Below are 20,554 nucleotides of genomic sequence, written 5' to 3'. Positions count from 1 at the left end.
ACCAGCAGGTCATCTGATCCAGGAACAGCACGCCCACGAAGCACAGGGGCGAGCTCATCCACCCGCTCAGTCTGTCTGAGTTATCGGAGCGCTCTGCTCAGGAACTACTCTTCAGGTTGTTGAAGGTTGTTCAGTTTGTCTAAAACGGCTTGTTTCAGACAGAGGGGGGGAACTGGAGGGGGGCTGCATGAAGGGCCAGGAGAAGATAAATAAGGGACTGGACTGAACTGTGAATCACGCAAAGCTACTCTAATGGAGTGATCTATTGTTTTGTTGTGCCTGGGTCAAATTTGAAAATAAAAAAAATAAAAAAAAAAAAAAACAAGTTAAAATCAAGTTTCAATGTTGCACTGGTGTCAACCACGGCAAAAAAAAAAAAAAGGCACTAATCAGGTGCGTTTGGCAAAAGCAGCTTTGTCCAGCTGTGGTCACACGCAGACGTGATGCACAATTTGCTTTTCATGGTCCCTCTAACGTACAGCCCTATTAACTGAGATGGACTCTGGTGGGGTTTGAAGCATAGTGGAGTGGAGTGGAGACTCAAAGCATATTAAGTGCACGTCCCCACTGCACTCTGGGTCTGCTTCGGTCCACTCCTCACTTGTTTGAGAGATAACTTGCTCTTTATCTATGCCATAACACAGTAACACTTTGACTCTGTGTTCACTTGAGTATGTTTAGACTTGATCAGACTAAGAGCCCGGTTTGAGCAAGAATAAAAGTTTCATGAAGTGGGAGTGAATGTCAGGGAGGGTATGCACTCCCCATACCCCTTTGTTTTCTCCATAGTTTACACTTTGTAGTTCACTTTGCCTTCATTTAGTTTACCTTATTTATATTATTCACACTGCACAGATAACAGATAAATGACACCACACATTTTTTGTTTCCCCATAATTACTTTAGTGTTTCTGACAGAACATTTGTACATTTGTAGTGCGCACATTTAATTTCTGTTCAGTTTGTCTTTAGTTAAGTTTGCAGAAATCGAAGATGAACCCTTGCACTGTTAGAGGGAACAGGGATGGAGGTGGAAAAGAAGGGACAATCGTGACATTCCAGGCAGCATAACTTGGAGACATACAGAAAGAATCAGAGTTTGCATATCTCCGTATTTTTTGCTATAGGCTGTTACTGACACTATTCAACTGGTCACTCGAACTGAAAAATGTCTAAATTGATTTACTTGTATACATGATGCGGTCCTGCATATTACGGTAAAGCTATACATTAAGAGAATCAGCAGTGGTGGAGGAAGTATTCAGATCCTTTACTTAAGTAAAAAGCATTAATACCAAACTGTAAAGATACTCTGTTACAAGTACAAGTCCCAAACTGCAAATGTTATTTAAGAGTATGTAAGTTTGATCAGTAAAATGCACGTTAAGTAGTAAAAGTACTCAGTGCAGTAAAATGTCCCCTGTGACTGTTATACTATCATATATCATATCATTAGATTATTATTCTTCACGTTAATGTAAAAGCAGCATTTTAATGTTGTAGTTGGTTGAGGTGGAGCTCATTTTCAACTGCAAGTAATGATTATTTTTACATTCTGGACGAATCTGCTGATTATTTTCTCCGTTAATCGACTGATTGTTTGGTTTGTTGAAAAAAAATAAAAATCTGAAAAGAGGGGGAAATGCCGCCACAAATGACCCAGAGCGGCCAAAGTGATACCCTCACAACCAACAGTCCCAACCCCCATTAATCCTCACATATGAGAAGAAATGAGTTGCCAGTTCATTTTCTGTTACATGAAAAATGGATTAATCGCTTTAATCGTGTCAGCTGTACTGTAACTATAGTCAGATAAAAAATAGTGAAAAAAATACTACAATATTTCCCTGTGAAATGTGGTGGAGCAGAAGTAGAAAGCGGCATGAAAAGAACAGACTCAAGTAAAGTACAAGTACGTCAAATTTGTACTTAAGTACAGTGCTTGTGTGAATGCACTTAGTTACATTCCACCACTGAGAATCAGTGAAAGAAAGGGAACAATACTAAATGTCATTTTCAAGCTGGCTAGTCTGTGAGACAGACAGAATGGCCTACCCACTCAACAGGCCTGCATACACACACACACACACACACACACTCAGCTAAACAGCCTTTGTTAGTGTCATAATCACATTTAGTAGAAGCCATATGACACTAGAAATAGCTGCCAAGGACAGACAAGGCGATGTGGGAGAATGTGAGTTTGGATGCGACCAAGAGAGATGGAAATAAAGAGAAAACAAGGTTGTGTGTGTGTGTGCGCGTGTGCATGAATATGTGAAGTTTCTCAGTAAAATCACCCATATGCTGGGGGTCAGCCGCACTATCACTAGCTTTCCAGACACTTTTGGTAAGGCTAGCATGTGTGTGTGTGTGTGTGTGTTTGTGTTTGTGAGACAGAGAGAAACGGAGGGAGGTAGGGTGAGACATTGGTGGAGCGGTGGTTATTTATCCATTTAGAGTGAAAAACATCACATCTTCATGGACTTAGTGCATCGCCCTTTTTCTAATTTAAAGAAAATCTTTCCCATTGGTTGTTAAACGTGTCGGTTCAAGACCGCTTCCTGTTGGTTTCGGGTGTCAATAAAAAGAAAGCAATGTGAGCAGGCTATGGCTCGGTTGGCTAATCTTTAAATCTAATCTCACTGGAAGAAAAAAGGCATCTAATAAACACACGCACCTGTCCCTCCTATACAATAAACACTTTACTCTCCAACTCCCTCTGCAGTGTATTTAATTATCTCTGGTAGCACAGGCACAATTGATGTAATTGCTGACGAATCGCGTTGCACACAAGTGACAGAATTCCTCCAAGGTGACGATGAGGGATTGAATCTTAGTGGTCGCCAGGGATGCGTCCACTGTAAGGCCATATCAGCACAAAAAATAAAAAATAAAATAAAAAATAGTCCTAGTCCTGTAGTGCGTCTTCCGTGACGCAGTATACATAAAGAAAGCACAGTGAGAATAAGGGACTATTACAACATAAATAAAAGAGCATCAAAGGCAACGTGTGCAACTTCAGTCAGTAAGAAGGAAGCACTCTCCTAATGATGTGAAGAGCAGAAAGGACAAAGAGAGAGAGAGAGAGAGGAGGACGGAGTGAATGGGGGATTCAGAGAGAGGGGGGCAGATAGAGATCGAGAGAGCGGGCGAGTGTTAATGTCCTAATGATGTAGTGGCTGTCAGAGCATTTGCTTCAGAGGCCAAATGATCCTGTAAGAACAGCACAGCTATTGATCCAGCTATTACACAGCACCACATACTAATGATTGTGTGTGCGTGTGTGTGTGTGTGTGTGTGTGTGTGTGTGAGAAAGAAAGCGAGAGAGATGGACTAACAATGTATACCAAAAACAGGCAGACACTGTGTGTGTGTGTGTGTGTGTGTGTGTGTGTGTAATTCTGACATGACACTTCGTCAATACTTCCATTACAGTGTGACAGATATGAAACCCAATCTGAACCTGAGCTGCGTCATATCCGATTTCAGTTCTCACCTTGAATACTTCCAATACCTCCCGACACACACACACACACACACACACACACACACACACACACACACACGCACACACACGTGCAAACACCCAGCACAAAATGTCTTTTCACTTGTCAGAAATCACCAAGCTGTAATGCATATTCACAGGACAAATCAGCGTCACGCCTTTTACCCTTGGCCAAACAAACTGTGGTCTCGGATTCAAAGACCTTATTGTTATGATCATTTCAATGGATTAATCACACACTGAATTGTGTTTTAAGATTAAGTTAAAAAAAATTAGATGGCCTTCTGGTAGTTTCAGCACGAATTAACCAAGCGACACTTTTAAGTTAGATCTGAAAGCGTAAATTAAGGGGGCACAAATAAACTCTGAACCATTAAAATGTATGAATCTATTAGCAATGTATTTGTGATAATTGTTTTGATTGTATGATTAAATTGTTTATGCTCCGCCAACAGTCCAAAGCTCAAATCATTTTACGAAGACAAAGATGAAGCTTGGTCTAGGGAATGTTGGATAGATTCGATCGATTAATCAACTCCTCCTTTTCGGCCAAACTCGGGAGGTCAAAAGCTTTCAAGAGCAGAGACGTCGCAAAGTGCTGAGGCAACCAACATGCTGTATATGCTGACATGAAACACCATAACATTTGGAGAATACTGCGATGGGTCGGCTGAAGCATAAACACCTCCATGCAATCTCAAAGCTCACGCGAGCATAAACAAGGCTTAAGAGTTCTAAAGTTTAGGAGCCACAACCCCAAAAGCCTAGATCAAGGAACAAGCAGCAGACCCTGATCAGAGGACCTTGATGTGGGGCTGCAGTAGTTCTTTTATGTTAAGCAGGTGCCTGACCCACACAGTGCATCTATCTGCCATCGCAAGAGCCTTGAATTGAATTCTGAAATCTGACGGGGAGCCAGTGAAGGGAAGAGCAGCATTCTGAACTGCACTTGTAGACGATCCAGGGTGTGTTTTTCTGAGGCAAGCGAAGTAATTAAGAGTGGGTAGAGTGTGTGTCGGACTCAGTTTTCTCCGGACAGGGCACTTTTGGATTTCCCTCTTAAATTTCAATCTTTTATTTCTAGTGTGGGGAGAATGTCCCACCAGTGGCCATGAAAAGTCCATAAGACTATACTTTAATGTGAGGCTTTCCCAGTGGGGATGGGATGCCTTCTTAGGACTTGCACATCCTAAGGAACATCCTAGGACTTGGTAATCCTAAGGAAAGCGACATTAAAATTCCAAATATTTCGAATTCAGCATGTTCTCCGCATACAAGAGATAAAGTAAAGTAGTTTGGGGAAAAAAAAAACATGGAGAAAAACACCTAAACTGAGTTAGCGCATGAGGTTTTGGCAGAGCTGCAGTGAAAGCCTCGCCTGTCACCACAAGTAAAAAGGCCATCATCTATCAGGTCCCAGGACTCCGGTGAATCCGAGAAAACCCTGCCGTAGAATTTATCAGGCTGAGAACTCCCTCTATCTCCCCCTCTCTCTATTCCTCTCTGTCTATCTTACCTCGCTCGCTACTTCTCCCTCTGCACTTCTGGTAATGGATTCTGCCTAAATGGGTTCTGAGAAACACAAGTGAGGAGAGGAAGAGGAAGAGGAGAGGAGAGGAGGTGAGGCAAGGGAAGGAGAATGGAAGACGTGTTGCTTGTGTCCTTGTAGCATCTGATGGATTAATGACTATTAGTATTGTAATAACCTACGGGTTAACCTTCCAGGGGTGTAAAATAGTTCAGTCATTACAGTGTCTGCCCGTTTTCACTTTATCACGTTGGACAAGTTCACATAATATTAATGCTATTATCGAAATTGTCTAAATGACACAGTAAACTTTTTTTTGTCCTGAGAACGGAACTGTATAAATGAATGTATATCCACTGTTTATTAACTGTGAGAGGAGCAAAGTCCGTTTTTTCAAATGGGGATAAAATGGAGAGAAGAGAAGTGAAGAAGTGAGGATGAAAAGAGAGAAAAGGAGTGGGGAGGAGGAGCGCAGTGAGAGAGTAATGCTGTATGGTTAATGATTTAATGTTAGCCACTTGATGGAATGAAGTGTCTTCTCCATGTTAGCGGCGCCAAAGTTAAACCCTCTAGTCAGTTAGTCTGTTATTCATTGATTTCTCTGGTCAGCACTAGATTGCTATTGAATATGACTGGCACCAAGGCTGTGTGTGAGTGTATTTGTGTGTGTGTGTGTGTGTGTGTGTGTGGGAGTCAAGTACATTTCAGTTGCTATCGGACAACTTTTTTTTTCTGAATACACGTGACCTCGCGCACACACACACACACACACACACACACACACACACACACACACACACAATCAACTAGTTCTTGGAAGGGTGTGAAAGATGAGCCTGAAACACATCTGCAGTTAGTAACTGCACTCTTTGTGTAACAAAACGGACTCACTACTACTCTCCATGCCTTCTTGCGGTGCGAGAGGGAGAGAGATTATACATTATTCATTCCTTAAGGCTGTTTTGTATTAAACATACAGCACCAGCTGAGCAACACAGAAAAAAAAAGACGCAACCAGCAGCCATATCTATGTATAAATACTGCAGCGTGGACATCTTCAAATTCATCTTGGGTGTGCGTGCATGTGTAATCTCTCTATACTTACATATGAACCTTGGTTATTGCAGTGATCGGTCTTCTCCAGCAGTCGCTCTTCCTTTACCATGATGCGTGTGTGTGTGTGTGTGTGTGTGTGCTGTACTGGATAACTATCTAATGTATGAAGTTATTTTGCAACAGCGTGAGTAAATATGTCGCGAGCATATTAACACTATGTTAGGGCTACCTGATGTATAGTTTAATAAGCCAGTGATATAAATATTTGAAGGAATACATATTATTCTAAACAGCGCATGGAATTTGTCAGCACAAACACACACACACACACACACACACACACACACACACACACACACACACAGAAACACTTCAGAAACTGAAGAACATCCCCGGGGAAGAATTGGTACTGGTGCAATACTAAAATGAATGTCAGAAAATCATAACTATAAAAAAAACATACTTAATAAATGCAGAGTTAAGTCTTGTATGGTTATTATGTTTAAACCAATCAGAGTTTCCAGAGTCAATTCTTGCATTTGTTTAATGAAGTGGATAATAATAAAAAAAGCTGCAGCCATTGTTCATCCCTTTTAAGAGACGCAATGATTTCTAAAGATCCTGCCAGCTTGTGTCCAGTGATTGGCTTAATAATAACAGTACTTTGTAAGTGGGGAATAGTGGCCTCTGGACTGTCAGTGACAGATTATTAGAGTGATTGTCTTTTTTTTTCTTCAAATGGTAACAGGAGGGTAGTGAAGTCAGAAAAGGAGTGAGGCATAGACTGAGATGGTGAACAGGAGAAAAGAATGAGGCTCAAACAACAGCGTGGACACAACTAGCCATGGAGGCACAGTGAGAAATGTTCCGGCTGACTTATTTTCTCCGAAATAATCCAACACGCAATCTCTCCAGGTTTCACAAAGATCCTAGTTTATGTTGTTCCCGACTAAGTGTGTAATTCGGCCGTATAAATGTGTGTGTTGCACTTTCAGAGAAACTGACAACAGTACTGAACGCAGAAGCAATAGAGGGTTGATAATCTGTTCGAGTTTGATATTGTTCTGTACGAATGGAATTCATTTTGTTGCCTCCTGCCGTGGCAACGGACCCCCCCCCCCCCCCCCCTTCCAATAAAAGTAAACCACTGAACTGCATTGAACCTGAATTGAAACTGAATTCCGTTGAAAGAGTGAGAGCATTCGGGGGTGTGGACAGATCCCTCCATCATTGTCTGTTTTATGCCCCTGTCTGGGTGACACATCCCATCCTCTGGTGACCATACTGGAGTTCTGCGGACTGGTAGGCTGCAGTGGATGCCGTTTCATATCTGCTTTGTAAATGCGCAATTTACAATGTTTGCAACAAAGGGTGACCAAATGGTGCATGCGCCCGACAACTGCTTGTAAGTATGTGAGCACCTGAACCTTGTACCTATATGTAATTGTTAAACAACCCATTCCATTAATTATGGGCGTTAACATGCGGCTATAATAGCCTCCAATCTTCTGGTAAGGCCGTCCACACAACTGGGGCACCTGAAAGGGATTTTTCCTCCCATTCAGCCACAGAAGCATTAGTGAGGTCCAACACTTACGAGCTTTTTGGCTATGTAGTGTACATGAGGGTCTACCCTTCTATCAGTTAAATCCCCCAAACTCTCTGAGGTTGAGTCCCATCTCATGTGCAGCCTCTACCTTTTACAACTGTGGTGCATGTTTTCAAAGTATAGCACAGAAAAATAGCTAAGTAGGCAGGGTTTGCAATGCAAAATGTGATTTAAAAAGAAAAGCACACGACTGTACAGCGCATGACATGTGCATAACAACTAGGGGTGTCCATCTTTCCCTTATAAGATGATCCCATACATATCTAGATACATGAGATACGACACGATTCAGGGACAATACATTTTAATACAGAACGATTCGGTGTGATTCGATGCAATACGATGCAGTCTTAACATTTGTTTAATGTGAATTAAAATAAGCCACTTCTATAAAAGTAGCATTGCTTACCTTCAAATAGATACTGTATATTTCATAAAAGACCAGGACTCCGAAGACTCCAACAGCCGTCGTAACTACGACAACAACATACGCATTCAGCTGAGAGTCGCCAGTTAAGCATAGGTTTCACCATGCCGTCTTGCCTGGTGCGTGTTGAGATATGCCGTGCTACCACGGTACTTAAACGCTGTTTTACAGATTTTACAAACGGCCAGACTTTTGGCCAGTTTTCCTGACTTCTACAAACGTCTTCCAAACTTTGATGGTGCACTGTAAACCACGTCGGACGTGTTTTGTGTTTTACCTTGCGAGCAACACGATGCTGACACTGCTCTAACTATGCGAGAGTCTCGCGTTTACCTTTGACCTTTTATGAGAGTGGACAAGTAGCTGTGCAGAATTAGCATCAGAATTAGCACCGATTTGTAACTTTAGAATCGGGCCGTCGACCGGTTCACGGTACATTTAGATCGAACCAGGGGTCGATGTAGTCGCATCTGTAACGTTAAACCCGGATTCCGATTCGTATCTGCGAATCCTTACACCCCCAAAAACGACGTTAAGAGAGAAGTTAACTTGGAATCAACCAAAGCTCTAATGCATCAAATCACCAGGTTTAAGATTATGCTGAGGTTGAGCTTTTGTAGAACTTGGATACATTTGGGTGTTTGGACCAATCCGATTTTGGACTTTGGGTCATTTTTGCATGAAATACCTGACTGTACTTTGCTACTGATTGCAAAGACAAAGCGTGTGTGTATATAACAGCTAAGGTTATAGTGTTAAGCGGCTTAGAGAAGCCAAATGGATTAAGTGTTTTGTTGACACATAGTAAAGTAATCTGGTTAGCAAAGACGAGATACACCCCTCTCCCTCTTTATCCGCCTGTCTGCTTCCATCTCTCCTATTCACTCTTCTCTTTTTTGTTCTTTTTTTTTCTCTCCCCCAGTTCCATCACATTGTGACTCTCTCACTCTCCCAGTTTATCCCTTTTAGTTTGTTCTCCTTACATAACACCATAAAAATCACACACACACACTTGCCACATTTGGACTTACAGAGATTGGACAGGGGAGGTCAGCTAATATATTTTAAGCTCCTTACTATGGCACAAAACTAGACATCTGTCTGTTGTCCCTTCCATGTACACATTAATAATGTGTTGTTGTTTTCATCTGTTGTTTAGTTCCCACATGCTGGACGTTGTAGCTCAACTGTAATTGTATCCTGTTCATCTGTGCAGTGCCCGTTGAAAACATGCCTGTTCGAAACGGGCAGATAGCTTCAAGACCTTTGCCATAATGTAACTTCTCCGGGTCTCTCTTTCTTCATCTGTTCTGCAAGAAACATAGAGGGCATCACCTTCTGTGCGTCCAAGGACTTTTTCAAGGAAAGACGTTTGGGACACGAAAAAATGTAAATGTATCTTCCCTTTTCTGTCCCTGTAGTTGAGATCACCAATATCAAGTAACTGTGCAAGCAGCAGCTGGGCACCCATGGGTCCAGACACGACAAAAGTGTTTATGTCTGCCAGTGTGTGTTTGTGTGTGTGCGTCCACTGGGGAGCCAGCCAGACGTCTCTGGTCTAATATTTCCTATCAAGAGAACAAATAATGGAGAGAGGCATCTCCTTTTCCCTGTTCTGCATTTATTCTCGACTTTCCCCGCATCTCTTTTGATTGACTATATCCATTGAACCGCTTTTCTTCTCCTCCTCACAGATGTTTTTCTCGCTTCCTCTTGCAACAAAGCCACGGATAGAATCACAGGAGTATGTATAAGTTACTGTGCGTGCTCAAACATGTGCAAACACGCCCGCGCGCACTCAAGGTTTGCAGCGAACCAGGGTCAGCATCAAGGGACGGAGCAACAATAGGTGTCTCAGCGGAGGCGGTGCATCTTCTGCTGTTTACAATACAATAACTAAACTCCATCAGCTCCATTCAGGGGGAGAAGAGCGGCACAAGCGAACAGGCGGCTGCTGAGTAGCCTCTCAACTCGACTCAATACCACATTTAACATAGAGAAGGAAAGGAGGGAGGTCAATTCAACAGGTTTATGTTGTTGGGATTGAGTGTATTTTGCGAATGTAAACCTATAGGGTTCAGTAGGTCGGACTGTTTGGATGCTGACACTCGACAGAGCTCAAGCCTGGATAACATCAAGTAGAAACTGTTCTTTAGGTTGCAGGCTTGCTACAATGCATTCACACTTTCAACTCTATATATTCACAGGAACTAAGAAGCTACCACGAACTGAAACTTAGAAACTACATAAGGATTTTATTGCCGCATTTGTGCTTGGATTTCGCCTGGACCTAAAGCAACAGAACAACGGCCCATGTGATGTTTGAATGGGTATTGGAGAGGAGATGTGCAGAGGAGTAAAGAGACATTAAAAATGCCAGAGTGTTAGTCCGTACGCACTCCCATTTTAACAATTTTCAAATTAAGTATCAATTATCTTAGTCATTCACCTCTCTTAAGCCAGCTTGCTATTACTTTGCTCTTTTTAGACAAGTTTTCTACGTAAACATCAATAACATGATAAAAGATTCCCAGATACAAAGTGTTAAACGTCGGCGTTAGTGTTCTGTGGTGCTATAGAGTGCTGCGGGAATGAGTCCTAAAAGCCGGAAATGAGTCAGCATTTTTACACTTCCGGTTCCCTCGTCTGGAAGTCAATGGGCTTTTGGTCAGATGCCTGAAATAAGGTCTGTGGTTACACACAAGCTGAAGAGATTAACATGTTTTGTTCTAAAACATAAAATAAAATCTCTATCTATAGTCTCTTAAAAGTGAAGCTTAGTGGTGGTGACGTTGAAGTAGTGAGACCGTGGTGTAGTTCCTTTATAGCCTAACGTTAGCTTTTCACTTCTGGCGATTCCATTCACGCTTCAAAAATCATAAAAGTGGTGTTCATTCGTGAAGATTATCTCGCTGAACAAAACGTGTAAGCATCATAAACTTTTGTTTTGCCACAGAGCTTATTTTTTGCAATAATCCAAAATTCCCCTGGAAAAAATCCCATTGGCTTTTTAAGGAGGGAACCAGGGCGACGCAACTTCTGGGTTGGCCTACAAATGTCAACACAAATTCCACACAGCGCGTGTCAGCATTATTTCTTCGGCGCACCACTATGAAAGCAATATGAGCTTCAAAGCACAGCCCTTAAAATCAAATGCTCTATCCAACACACAATAATGACCCTGCCGCCACTATCATGAGACACAAAAAAGTATATTACCACTATTGCCACAAGTGACCATGTGTTAGCATTTGAGAAACACTTCGTCCCCACACTGACACACACACTAACAAAGGAGAGCCAGTGCGCGCACACACACACACACACACACACACACACACACACACACACACACACACACAGCTGCATTTTAAAGAGTCAATTAGCCTTTGAAAACTTGACGACTACTCACTTTTAGAGATGGGAAGTGTATCCTCCAAAGCACGGACATCCACAGCATAATGCCATTTATTAAAAAACATTATCAAACTTAATATAGGAAATACAATGACTCAGCACTTTATCTCACTGTTAATTACAACAACACATCTCTTAATAAAAACCCACTGTGTGTGTGTGTGTGTGTGTGCGTTTGTGTAGCTTAATGAAAATACTGTGAATTTCTGTGTGTGTGTGTGTCCATGTGAGCGTGTGAAATCAAAAACAAGTCCTTTATTAAGTATGAAATCCACACCTGTTAGGGAAAAGTACCATGGGGACAATGCACAGGCTTCACATCCTGTACACACACACACACACACACACACACACACACACACACACACAAACACATTTACACAAAAAATATGCATAAACAGGCACACAAAGAACTACTTCACAAAGACATTTGTAAATTGTAACATCAATTAAATGTTTCTTTTGTGTTTTGCTTCCCTTCGCATTGAGCGAGAATGTACATATACAGTAAAAATCAATGTGAGGGTTTTTTTTTCTCCTTTTGGCTGTTTCATTTATTTTACTGATTTCAATAAAAGCTTCTTTCGGCATCACTCTCCGTTAAAAAAAAAGTCACAATTAAGTCGTGTTTTTGGTAATCACATTATTGTTACCAAACTAGAGAAACTGCTGGTACGTACAGCTTTATTCCATGATGCTTTTAAAAGAGCTTTTTATAAAGCCTATTTACTGACTAATGCAATATATTAAATCTACTAAAGGGCTGAACATGTAAAAAAATAAATGAAAAAGCCTTTATGACATGGCTTTACAAATCAGAACAATCATTTACACACGCCTTTGATGAATAACATTTTTCACAGCCCAAAGTGCTCTATCAATTGAACATTTGTAAGAATTCATTATCTTATTTAAGACCAAATGGTAAATGGACTGTAATATTGCATATTGCTTTTTCTAGCTTCATGGACAAAGCGCCTTACAATTTGCCTCTCATTCACCCATCCACACACACACACACACACACACACAGCGAAAGGCGGCAGAGCTGCTGTGCAATGCGCTGGCCTGCCCGTCGGGAGCAACTTGGGGTTAGGCCGTCGCAATTTTTTTCATTAATATTTACATGATGATATTTAGTCATACTTACTTCTATTCTCAACATATTCCATTAATTATAATTTATTTGTTTGTTACCTTGATTGCAAAATAAAGAAACTGTCCTTTGTAAGAGGGAAAGTTGATTGATAAGCCTACCTGAGTCTACCTGAGCACGAGGTTGGAATGAAACATGGAATAAAAAGCGACCTTACTGCTATTGGGCAGGTTCTTTTTGTTTCAGCTCGCAGAAGACCACATTTCTAGCTTTCCGAAGCAAAGGTGATGACAGGGAGGTGCCAATAAACGGGGCCTCTTTAGCGGAGAGTCTCCCCTTGCGGGTTGACAGCTCTGGGGACAGTTCTGCGGGAGATCATTTACCGCCCCCCTTTGCTGCTTTAATTTCAGCGCGTTTAAACCCAGTTTAGAACTGTTGTGCAACGTAATAGGAACCGAACTGCTCATCTGTCGTGTGTTGTTCGCTACATCATTAAACCTTTTTAATGATATTGTGAGGGTTTATCGAATTTTGTCACTTCCATCCAGCTTTTCTAATTAGATCACTGGCATAGAAACGCTTGGGTGGTTGGTCTGCAAAGCCAAACACAACAGCACCGCAATGTGGCATAAAATAAACAAACAAACAAACAAACAAAAAAAAGTCAACTAAAATGTCATGTGTGTTGACGGTCCTACTTCAGTTCAGCGTCTTGTGCTCAAGGACACTTTCAACGCGTGGACATGAGTGGCAAGGGATCGAACCGCCAACCCAGGCTATGACTCGCTCTACCTCCTTAGCCCTCCATAGCCCCCCCCCCCCAAATAGAAAGGAATAGAAAACAGAAAAAGTGACTGATAACAATACGTTCCTGGCTAAATAGTTAGTCTGGCACTTGAATATACTCTCCCTCTCTCTCTCTCTCACACACACACACACACACCACAAGCAGAGAGAGAATGTGAAGAATCAGAGAGAAACGCGGACGTTAAGAGTTGGCCGGTCATTGTGTGCACCTATCCTATCAAAAATAAGCATAATTCACAATCACACAGTACCTGCACACTTTCGAAAGACCACAAATCAAGACTGAAAAGTTAGAAATCAATCAGAAGGAGTGAATATAGAAGAGTGTTTCTGTGTGTCCGTCAATAGTTGACGAAAAATTAATCACGGACCACTCCTCGAAATTTGAGAAATACAAACGGTTAAAAACAACATCTGTCAGGTGAGCTTTTGAGCATAGAGAGGGGGAAAGAAAAACCGCTCAGATGACGTCCTACCATTGTCGCTGTCCGACTTGTTCTCATGCTCGGTGTCGGTGAGAGTCAGCACCGAGTTGGAGCGGCTGGACAGGCAGGAACTCCTCCCGGACGATTTGCCTAGACCCCCGCGGCCCCACAGCCGCATGGCGCGCTCCGGCGACATCACGGCCTGACTGTCGGCGTCGAGGTCCTGTGCGGTGCCGACTGAGAAGCCGCGGTGGGGGAGGCCAATCTCGGAGCAGAACGCCAGGCCGCGGCGCGACGGCGGCTCGCAGATTCCCAGCTGACGGAGGCTGAAATGCTGACCTGAAACAGAAACAGATGGGGACTTTGGAATTGTTTTGAAATTTGAATATATTATATATATCTATATCTATCTATCTATCTATCTATATATATATATATATATATATATATATATATATATATATATATATATATATATATATATATATAATACTGGTGACTAATGTCAAATTACTTTTTTATTATAGATAGTAGGAATTACATGTTGTTGTTTATGTTTTATACCAACTTCATAATACGATACTGACAACAGGCATGTGACAATTTCCCATTGGTGAATAGAAACATTAAAGGGGGGGCCTTTAATGAAAAATAGCTCATCACATTTTCCCAGACGCCAAAGTGACAACTTGCTCGTTCTGTCTGACCAACCAAAGATATTCATGTGTACAGCGTTAATAAAAGAAACACAAAAATGGATATCCTCACATTTGTGTGAAGCTGCAACCAGACAATATTTGACGTTATTGACCCCTTAAAATGGCCTGACCACAGAGACACCCAGTCTTGTATATTTTGTGTGTGTCTGCGTGTGTGAGTGTGTAGCAAAGACGTTTTGCCCAAGCGGGAAAGAAGAAGAAGAAGAAGAAAGGAAAACACACACTGCACAGCAGCTGCAACCCCATACAGAGAGCCTGAATCCTGCAGCATAGAATCACTCTCGTGTCTCCATGAGGAAACGCCTGGGCTCAAACCTGACCCAGGTTATGTAGACTGTGAAACACAAAGCTGTTAATAGAAAAGAATCAAAATAAACATGATCAATTCTTTGTGCTTTGTTCTTAATTCTAAAAAGGCAAAAAGACAATTCTAGCCATCGAAAATGAAAGCAAAAAAAAAGGGTGAGCACTTATCGACTAGATCCCTTAAATCATTGAGTCGTAACAGAGAGAGGAGACGGATTACAGGAGCTCCAAGCCTGGAGACTGTGAAGACATAAACGGCAGAGGTGGCCCGTCTCGCATTAGGATGTACATCTTTAATATGAAATGAATCTTTTGTACAAGATGCGCATAGATTCTCTCTGCGCTCAAAATAAATCATGTAACATATTAAAGTAAATAAATCTTGTTGTAGACAAAAAAAAAAAGAGAGTAAATGATCAAGGTTGATGTCATTTATGAATCATCACAGACAATGGCGTAAATTTTTTTTTTTATATGTTATCATATCTTCAATAATTATAATTAAGACCTATTAATCAAAACAGACGTTTTGATCTAATTTCCACAGAAATTCATGAACGCGATTACCATTCTCCTGGGGTGTCCATTGGGAAGTCCTCATGGTTTATATGATGAAAAGATAGAATATCAAATTTCATGTTTCTTTTTGTGCAGCATGGTTTCATTTGAGTACATTGTTAATGACACTGTTTGCCATGTTGTTATTACAAATGTAGTGTAATAGAGCGCAAAACATGTTAAAATAACAATATGTATTGCAAAGACAAGTCAAGAATTGAAAATAAATATACTGTATATCTAAAATACAAAATCTTTTACTTGTTAGCATCATATACACATAATATAAAGAAGGCTGCTTAACCGATGGACTCTTTCACATCAGCTGGAAATGGGCCTGAAATCAGGAAACTCGTACAACACAAGTGACAATCCTTTAAAATATAAATGAAAAGACGACAAATAAATGATCTGCACAAATCTGCGCACCTCCTCATCTTTAATCAGCAAATGAAAAAAGGGGGAAATTATAAAAGCTTTCTGTAATTAATGGCACAACAAGAGATAACGAGTGCCGCCGTTCAATTAAAAGTTATATTAATTTTAAATGAGCTCCAATTAGGCCGGCAGTGAAAACGAAGGCGATAAGATGATTGAGTAATTATTATTTTTTCACTTCTCAAATATTGACGCTGTGTTAATTGGAGCTAGAGAACAATGGAAGCACTCTATGGTTAAGCATTTCTTTTTTTTCCCCTTTCAACGTGCTATTTATTATATATATATATATATATATATATATATTATTATTTTTCTTTAACATTTTCTTTATTTCTTCCACACGACTTGGATGTGAAGGCAATAATGAAACACAGAGTGGTGTTTCATTATTGCCTTCATCAGACATACCATTAACATCTCTTTCCACTCCCTTATCTAACCTGCATCCATCTATATTTAGACCGAAGTTAATAAATAAGTTAAAATCCACAAGTTTGTAAACAAATATGCCCAAAAATCGAAATAATCAAAATACCAGAATTGAAGTTATTGCATAAAGCAAATTAGGACTTACATCTAGGCAGGATTGGTTGACGACGAAACAATTCGCAACCGTTCAGAATGATAAAAACACAGTTAAAAAAAAAGGCAATCAACATGACATTCAAGTCTTGCTGCTTTACGTGCACACATGTAACCTAACAGAGGAGGAAGGGCAGTATATGTGTGTGTGTGGCCTCTCACCTTGTCTGGTATAATCATCCTGTTCACGGTGAACCATGTCCTTGTGTCCCTTGGTCGTCCCGTACAATAACCTGTCGACAGCAAAGGACAAAAGTGGTTGGTTGTGTTGCTATAATAAAGGGTTGTCCTTCTGAATGAATCCAGTGAAAGTCACTGCGGACCTTGTTGATTTCACAGGTACCAAATCAGTTTTTAAAAGTACATTTGGCATCAAATGTTACTGTTCAATAACTCTAAAAGTATTTCCCTGCTCGCATAGAATAGAATACTTCATTAAAAATGATTATTATCTATTGTTTTAAGGTATTATTTTGCCTTTAGCTTGAAGAGAGGCAGGAAAGGTGGGGGAGAGAGAGAGAGAGAGAGGGCCCAGGCTGGAATCAAACCCGGGGCCGCTGCGGTAAGTGAGCTACCAGACTCCAATTTAAAACAGATAGATATTAGAATGAGTCACAGAGAGCAAGCAGTGAAGATATCCAAGAAACAATTAAACATTGCAAGTAATCAAAAACACTGTTGTGCCAGACATATTATAGTCACTGGGGCCTCATGCAGGACGCCATATACGTAAACATTTCCTCCTATTTTCGTTGGTATCCATGATTTTCCTCTTATTTCGTTAATTACCCGCTGAGTTCTGGGACTCTCCCCTTAGCTAAGAGGAAACTTGACGAGTGGTCCGAGAGCACTCTTACCAAGACAAGACAAAAAAATAAACTCTCTCCTTTTCACAAAAACACACAAATAACATATAATCACATTTAGATTATTATATGTTTGAGAGTAATTATTAACTATTATTGCTCCATTGATCCCAATTGGCTCCATTTTCATGTCAAACCATTTTTTCTTTTGATTTCATTTGCTGTACGTCCCTCTGCTGACTCAGCATTTACAGCATCACAAGTGTTTTTGGCATCGCCGGTTTATATAACAGTACCTCGATTTCACTGCTGCAGAAGTTCTTCTTCTTCTTACAGCCTTTTTTTTTTTTTTTTGGTGGCGTCTCTCCGATCCGATTATTTGCACACGGCACAACACCTGCCCTTATATAATGTTTAGGGGGCGTTACCCGTGCGAATAAACAATCGACCACGCGCCTCCAATTTACGACAAAGTGGGATTCATCATTCAGCACACCTGGGTAAGAGCGGATTCAGATGGTTAAGAGCGTTTGGTGCATCTGGAGTTGGACTTCTCTTATTTTCTCTTAACAGAAAATTAAGAGAAAATATAAGAGAGATTTAAGAGAATGTTGCCACAAAAAGCTTAATAGCTAAGAAATAAGAAGTGCAAGAAATGCACTGGGACATTAAATCCAGCTGTGTTTAGAAAAGCAAACAAAATGCACGTTGTTCTTTTAACAGTCTGCCGGATTGTTCACTTTCTCATTTTTCTTAAACACAACAAACCTGGGTCAGTAACATCTGCTTGGATGTCATTTGCATACACACCAAACAGTTAATTAGCGCACAACGGAGAAAAAAAAACAAAAACCTACATCTTCTAGTCAGATGGTCGCCTAGCACACAAAACCCACAATGAGGGAAGCGAAAACATTTGTGGTGTGACATTTCAGGGCTACAGGCAGATGGTGTTGGTTTGAAATGAACATTATATTCAAAACACATTATTTTAATCGATTTTCTTTCCTTCCTCGAGAACACATGGAAGTGGCGTACACAAGCACTGTCTGGCCTCTTTGCTTTTCTGACATATTAAAGCATATGCTAGACTGATTTTCACTGGATGACCAAGGGTTTGTTGGTAAAAACACAGCCCTCTGGTAAAATTGATTTTCATTCACTGAGAATAAAGCAAAACTCCAGAAACGTTCAGACCATATTCATTCTCTACTGTACCGCATACCGCTGTTCCAAACTGAATATAGATCTTGACACCAAAGAGTAGAATACATTTTAATTCCTACTGTAGATAGTGGCAACTAACCTAAAACTGTCAATCAATATGACATATTTTGATGAAATAACCCGTAGAACAGATTGTGTTGGTTCGAGCTTTGTTATGAAGCAAGAAATAACAACTTAGGAATCATCATAGTACAAGGTGTCTTTTATACATTTACTGAAACACACGTCTGCTGTCTGCAGTGGTTTGGTCAACATAAAAAGTATGGATATATAATAATTACTTTCGATCCTCCCAGGTAAACAAAAACAGTAGCTACCAGTTCCTCTCTGGAATTATCAGTGGAGGTGTGACTGTACCAACCCTACTGTAAATAGTCAAATAGTATTTGGACATATGTCTACTTCAAGACAATGTCATTTGTACACACCATGACACAGATCTAATGCAATCCATTGTGTCAGGCAAAACGGAGCATTGTAATGTGTTTTAATCCCAGTTCTAACCTGGTCTGGTCTTGGTGCTGGTCGAAGGCCTTCAGTGTCTCACTGGAGGAATAGGACTTCTGAGTGGGGACCCGGAGTCCCTGGGAGCCAATAGCACAGTCTTCACTGTCCCCTGATGAACCTAGCATAGGTAGAAAGATGCACACACACATGACCGGACCAAACACACTCACAGGTAAAAACCTAAAAGTCTTAAAAAGCATGTTGTTAAGATCCTCCAGGTACTGGCTGGGATTGAATTACTTACAATTTCCATTTCTGTTTAAGTTAAACTCATAGACTTAGGGGGCTTTCACGTCAGGGACCGGGGCCCGGATCAGAGTACACTTGACCCCAAAGTCCAGTTCGCTTGATTAGTGTGAACACTGTGTACCGTACAGAGACAGTTGCAGCACCGGCTGCAAGCAGGGCGATTCTTGGTCTGCGACACAAACTGTGCAGCAAAGCCCTAAAAAGCCAATGTTCTTTGGCTCCTGGGGACCAGCTTCAAATCTGTAGGTTATTCTGTGGAGGACTGCTTTCTCAACAGCTGGACTAACAACAGCCTCAGGCCAGCTGGGAAAAAAAATCACCCAGGACCTTTCTTGTGTACGACACAAGGAAGCACGACTGGGGATTCAGATGTGTTTGTGGCCCCTTACAGGATTATCTGCATGATGCTTACAGTGCGTCTCTAGTAATTAACGTGTCTTTATTGATATTAATATTATTGTTATTTTCGTAATTTTGCTCACCATTTCTGTCAGTTCTGATGACTTTTTACTCACCAAACTAATTCATTCAGACGTAGCAAGAACCATGTGAAGTACAGTAGGTGAGAGTTGAAACAGGAAGGTGGTCCGTGAACTGTGAAGGATTATGGTGTTGATCATTTGGGATTTGTTTTCTCTTCCGAATAACTTTGCCTAACCTAGGGGTTTGGTGAGCATGGTAATATTACTGATAAAAAATAATTTTCTTACACTATTCAACACTGCTATGAATCCTAAACTGGTGGTGATCTCATTTGAGGGTGAAAAGTTTGGAAATGCATACAGGTTTTCTAGGTATATATATATATAGTTTATTTATTTATTTACATATAGTTTGTCAGTGGGAGGCATAGCATATTGGACGTTATAATTAAGAACAAACGTAAAGTATATCTGTTAATCCCTAAATTTAAGGCCAGCAAAGGCTCTCTGAAATGGGATGCCTGTTTCACTGACAGGCTCAATGAATGAACGAGGGCACAAATAAGTGAGCAAATACTTAAATAATATTATATAATACGATTGAACGTATGAGTGACACGAGCCGACTGAGCTATCTCACCAGCGTACGGTCCCTCCTTGTCCTTGCGGCTCTTGGAGAGGGAGCAGTATGGACGTCGCTCTTTCACTTCCATAATGCTTCTGCTTGTGCCGCTGGCAAACATACAGGCATACTGCTGTTCAGCTGCATAGACGGAAAAGACAGACAGAGAGAGAGAGAGAGAGAGAGAGAGAGAGAGAGAGAGAGCCAGGCAGAGGTGTGGTGTTGTTGGACTCCACCTGCAA

General features: G+C 41.0%; 1 protein-coding gene across 7 annotated transcripts in view; it reads right to left on the bottom strand.

Annotated features, from left to right (window-relative positions):
- tenm3 (teneurin transmembrane protein 3) overlaps positions 1–20,433 on the bottom strand; it is a 203,523-nt gene extending 183,090 nt beyond the window's left edge. For 2 of the 7 annotated variants that reach the window (XM_070913124.1, XM_070913132.1), the window contains exons 1-4: positions 20,331–20,403; positions 19,017–19,137; positions 16,642–16,712; positions 13,925–14,212 (exon numbers count right to left, since the gene is read on the bottom strand). In XM_070913124.1, coding sequence (XP_070769225.1) covers positions 13,925–14,212; positions 16,642–16,712; positions 19,017–19,137; positions 20,331–20,403 — 553 coding nt within the window. Of the gene's footprint in view, positions 1–13,924; positions 14,213–16,641; positions 16,713–18,510; positions 18,523–19,016; positions 19,138–20,330 lie in introns of all 7 variants that reach the window. The other 5 variants (XM_070913147.1, XM_070913156.1, XM_070913106.1 and 2 more) reach the window with 4 other exon arrangements.
- Positions 20,434–20,554: the final 121 nt, after the last annotated feature.

Source organism: Enoplosus armatus, chromosome 2 (genome assembly GCF_043641665.1).
Source record: "Enoplosus armatus isolate fEnoArm2 chromosome 2, fEnoArm2.hap1, whole genome shotgun sequence".
NCBI classification, from domain to species: Eukaryota; Metazoa; Chordata; class Actinopteri; order Centrarchiformes; family Enoplosidae; genus Enoplosus; species Enoplosus armatus.
Note: the sequence above shows the minus strand (reverse complement) of the source record. Positions and strands in the feature narration are given on the sequence as shown.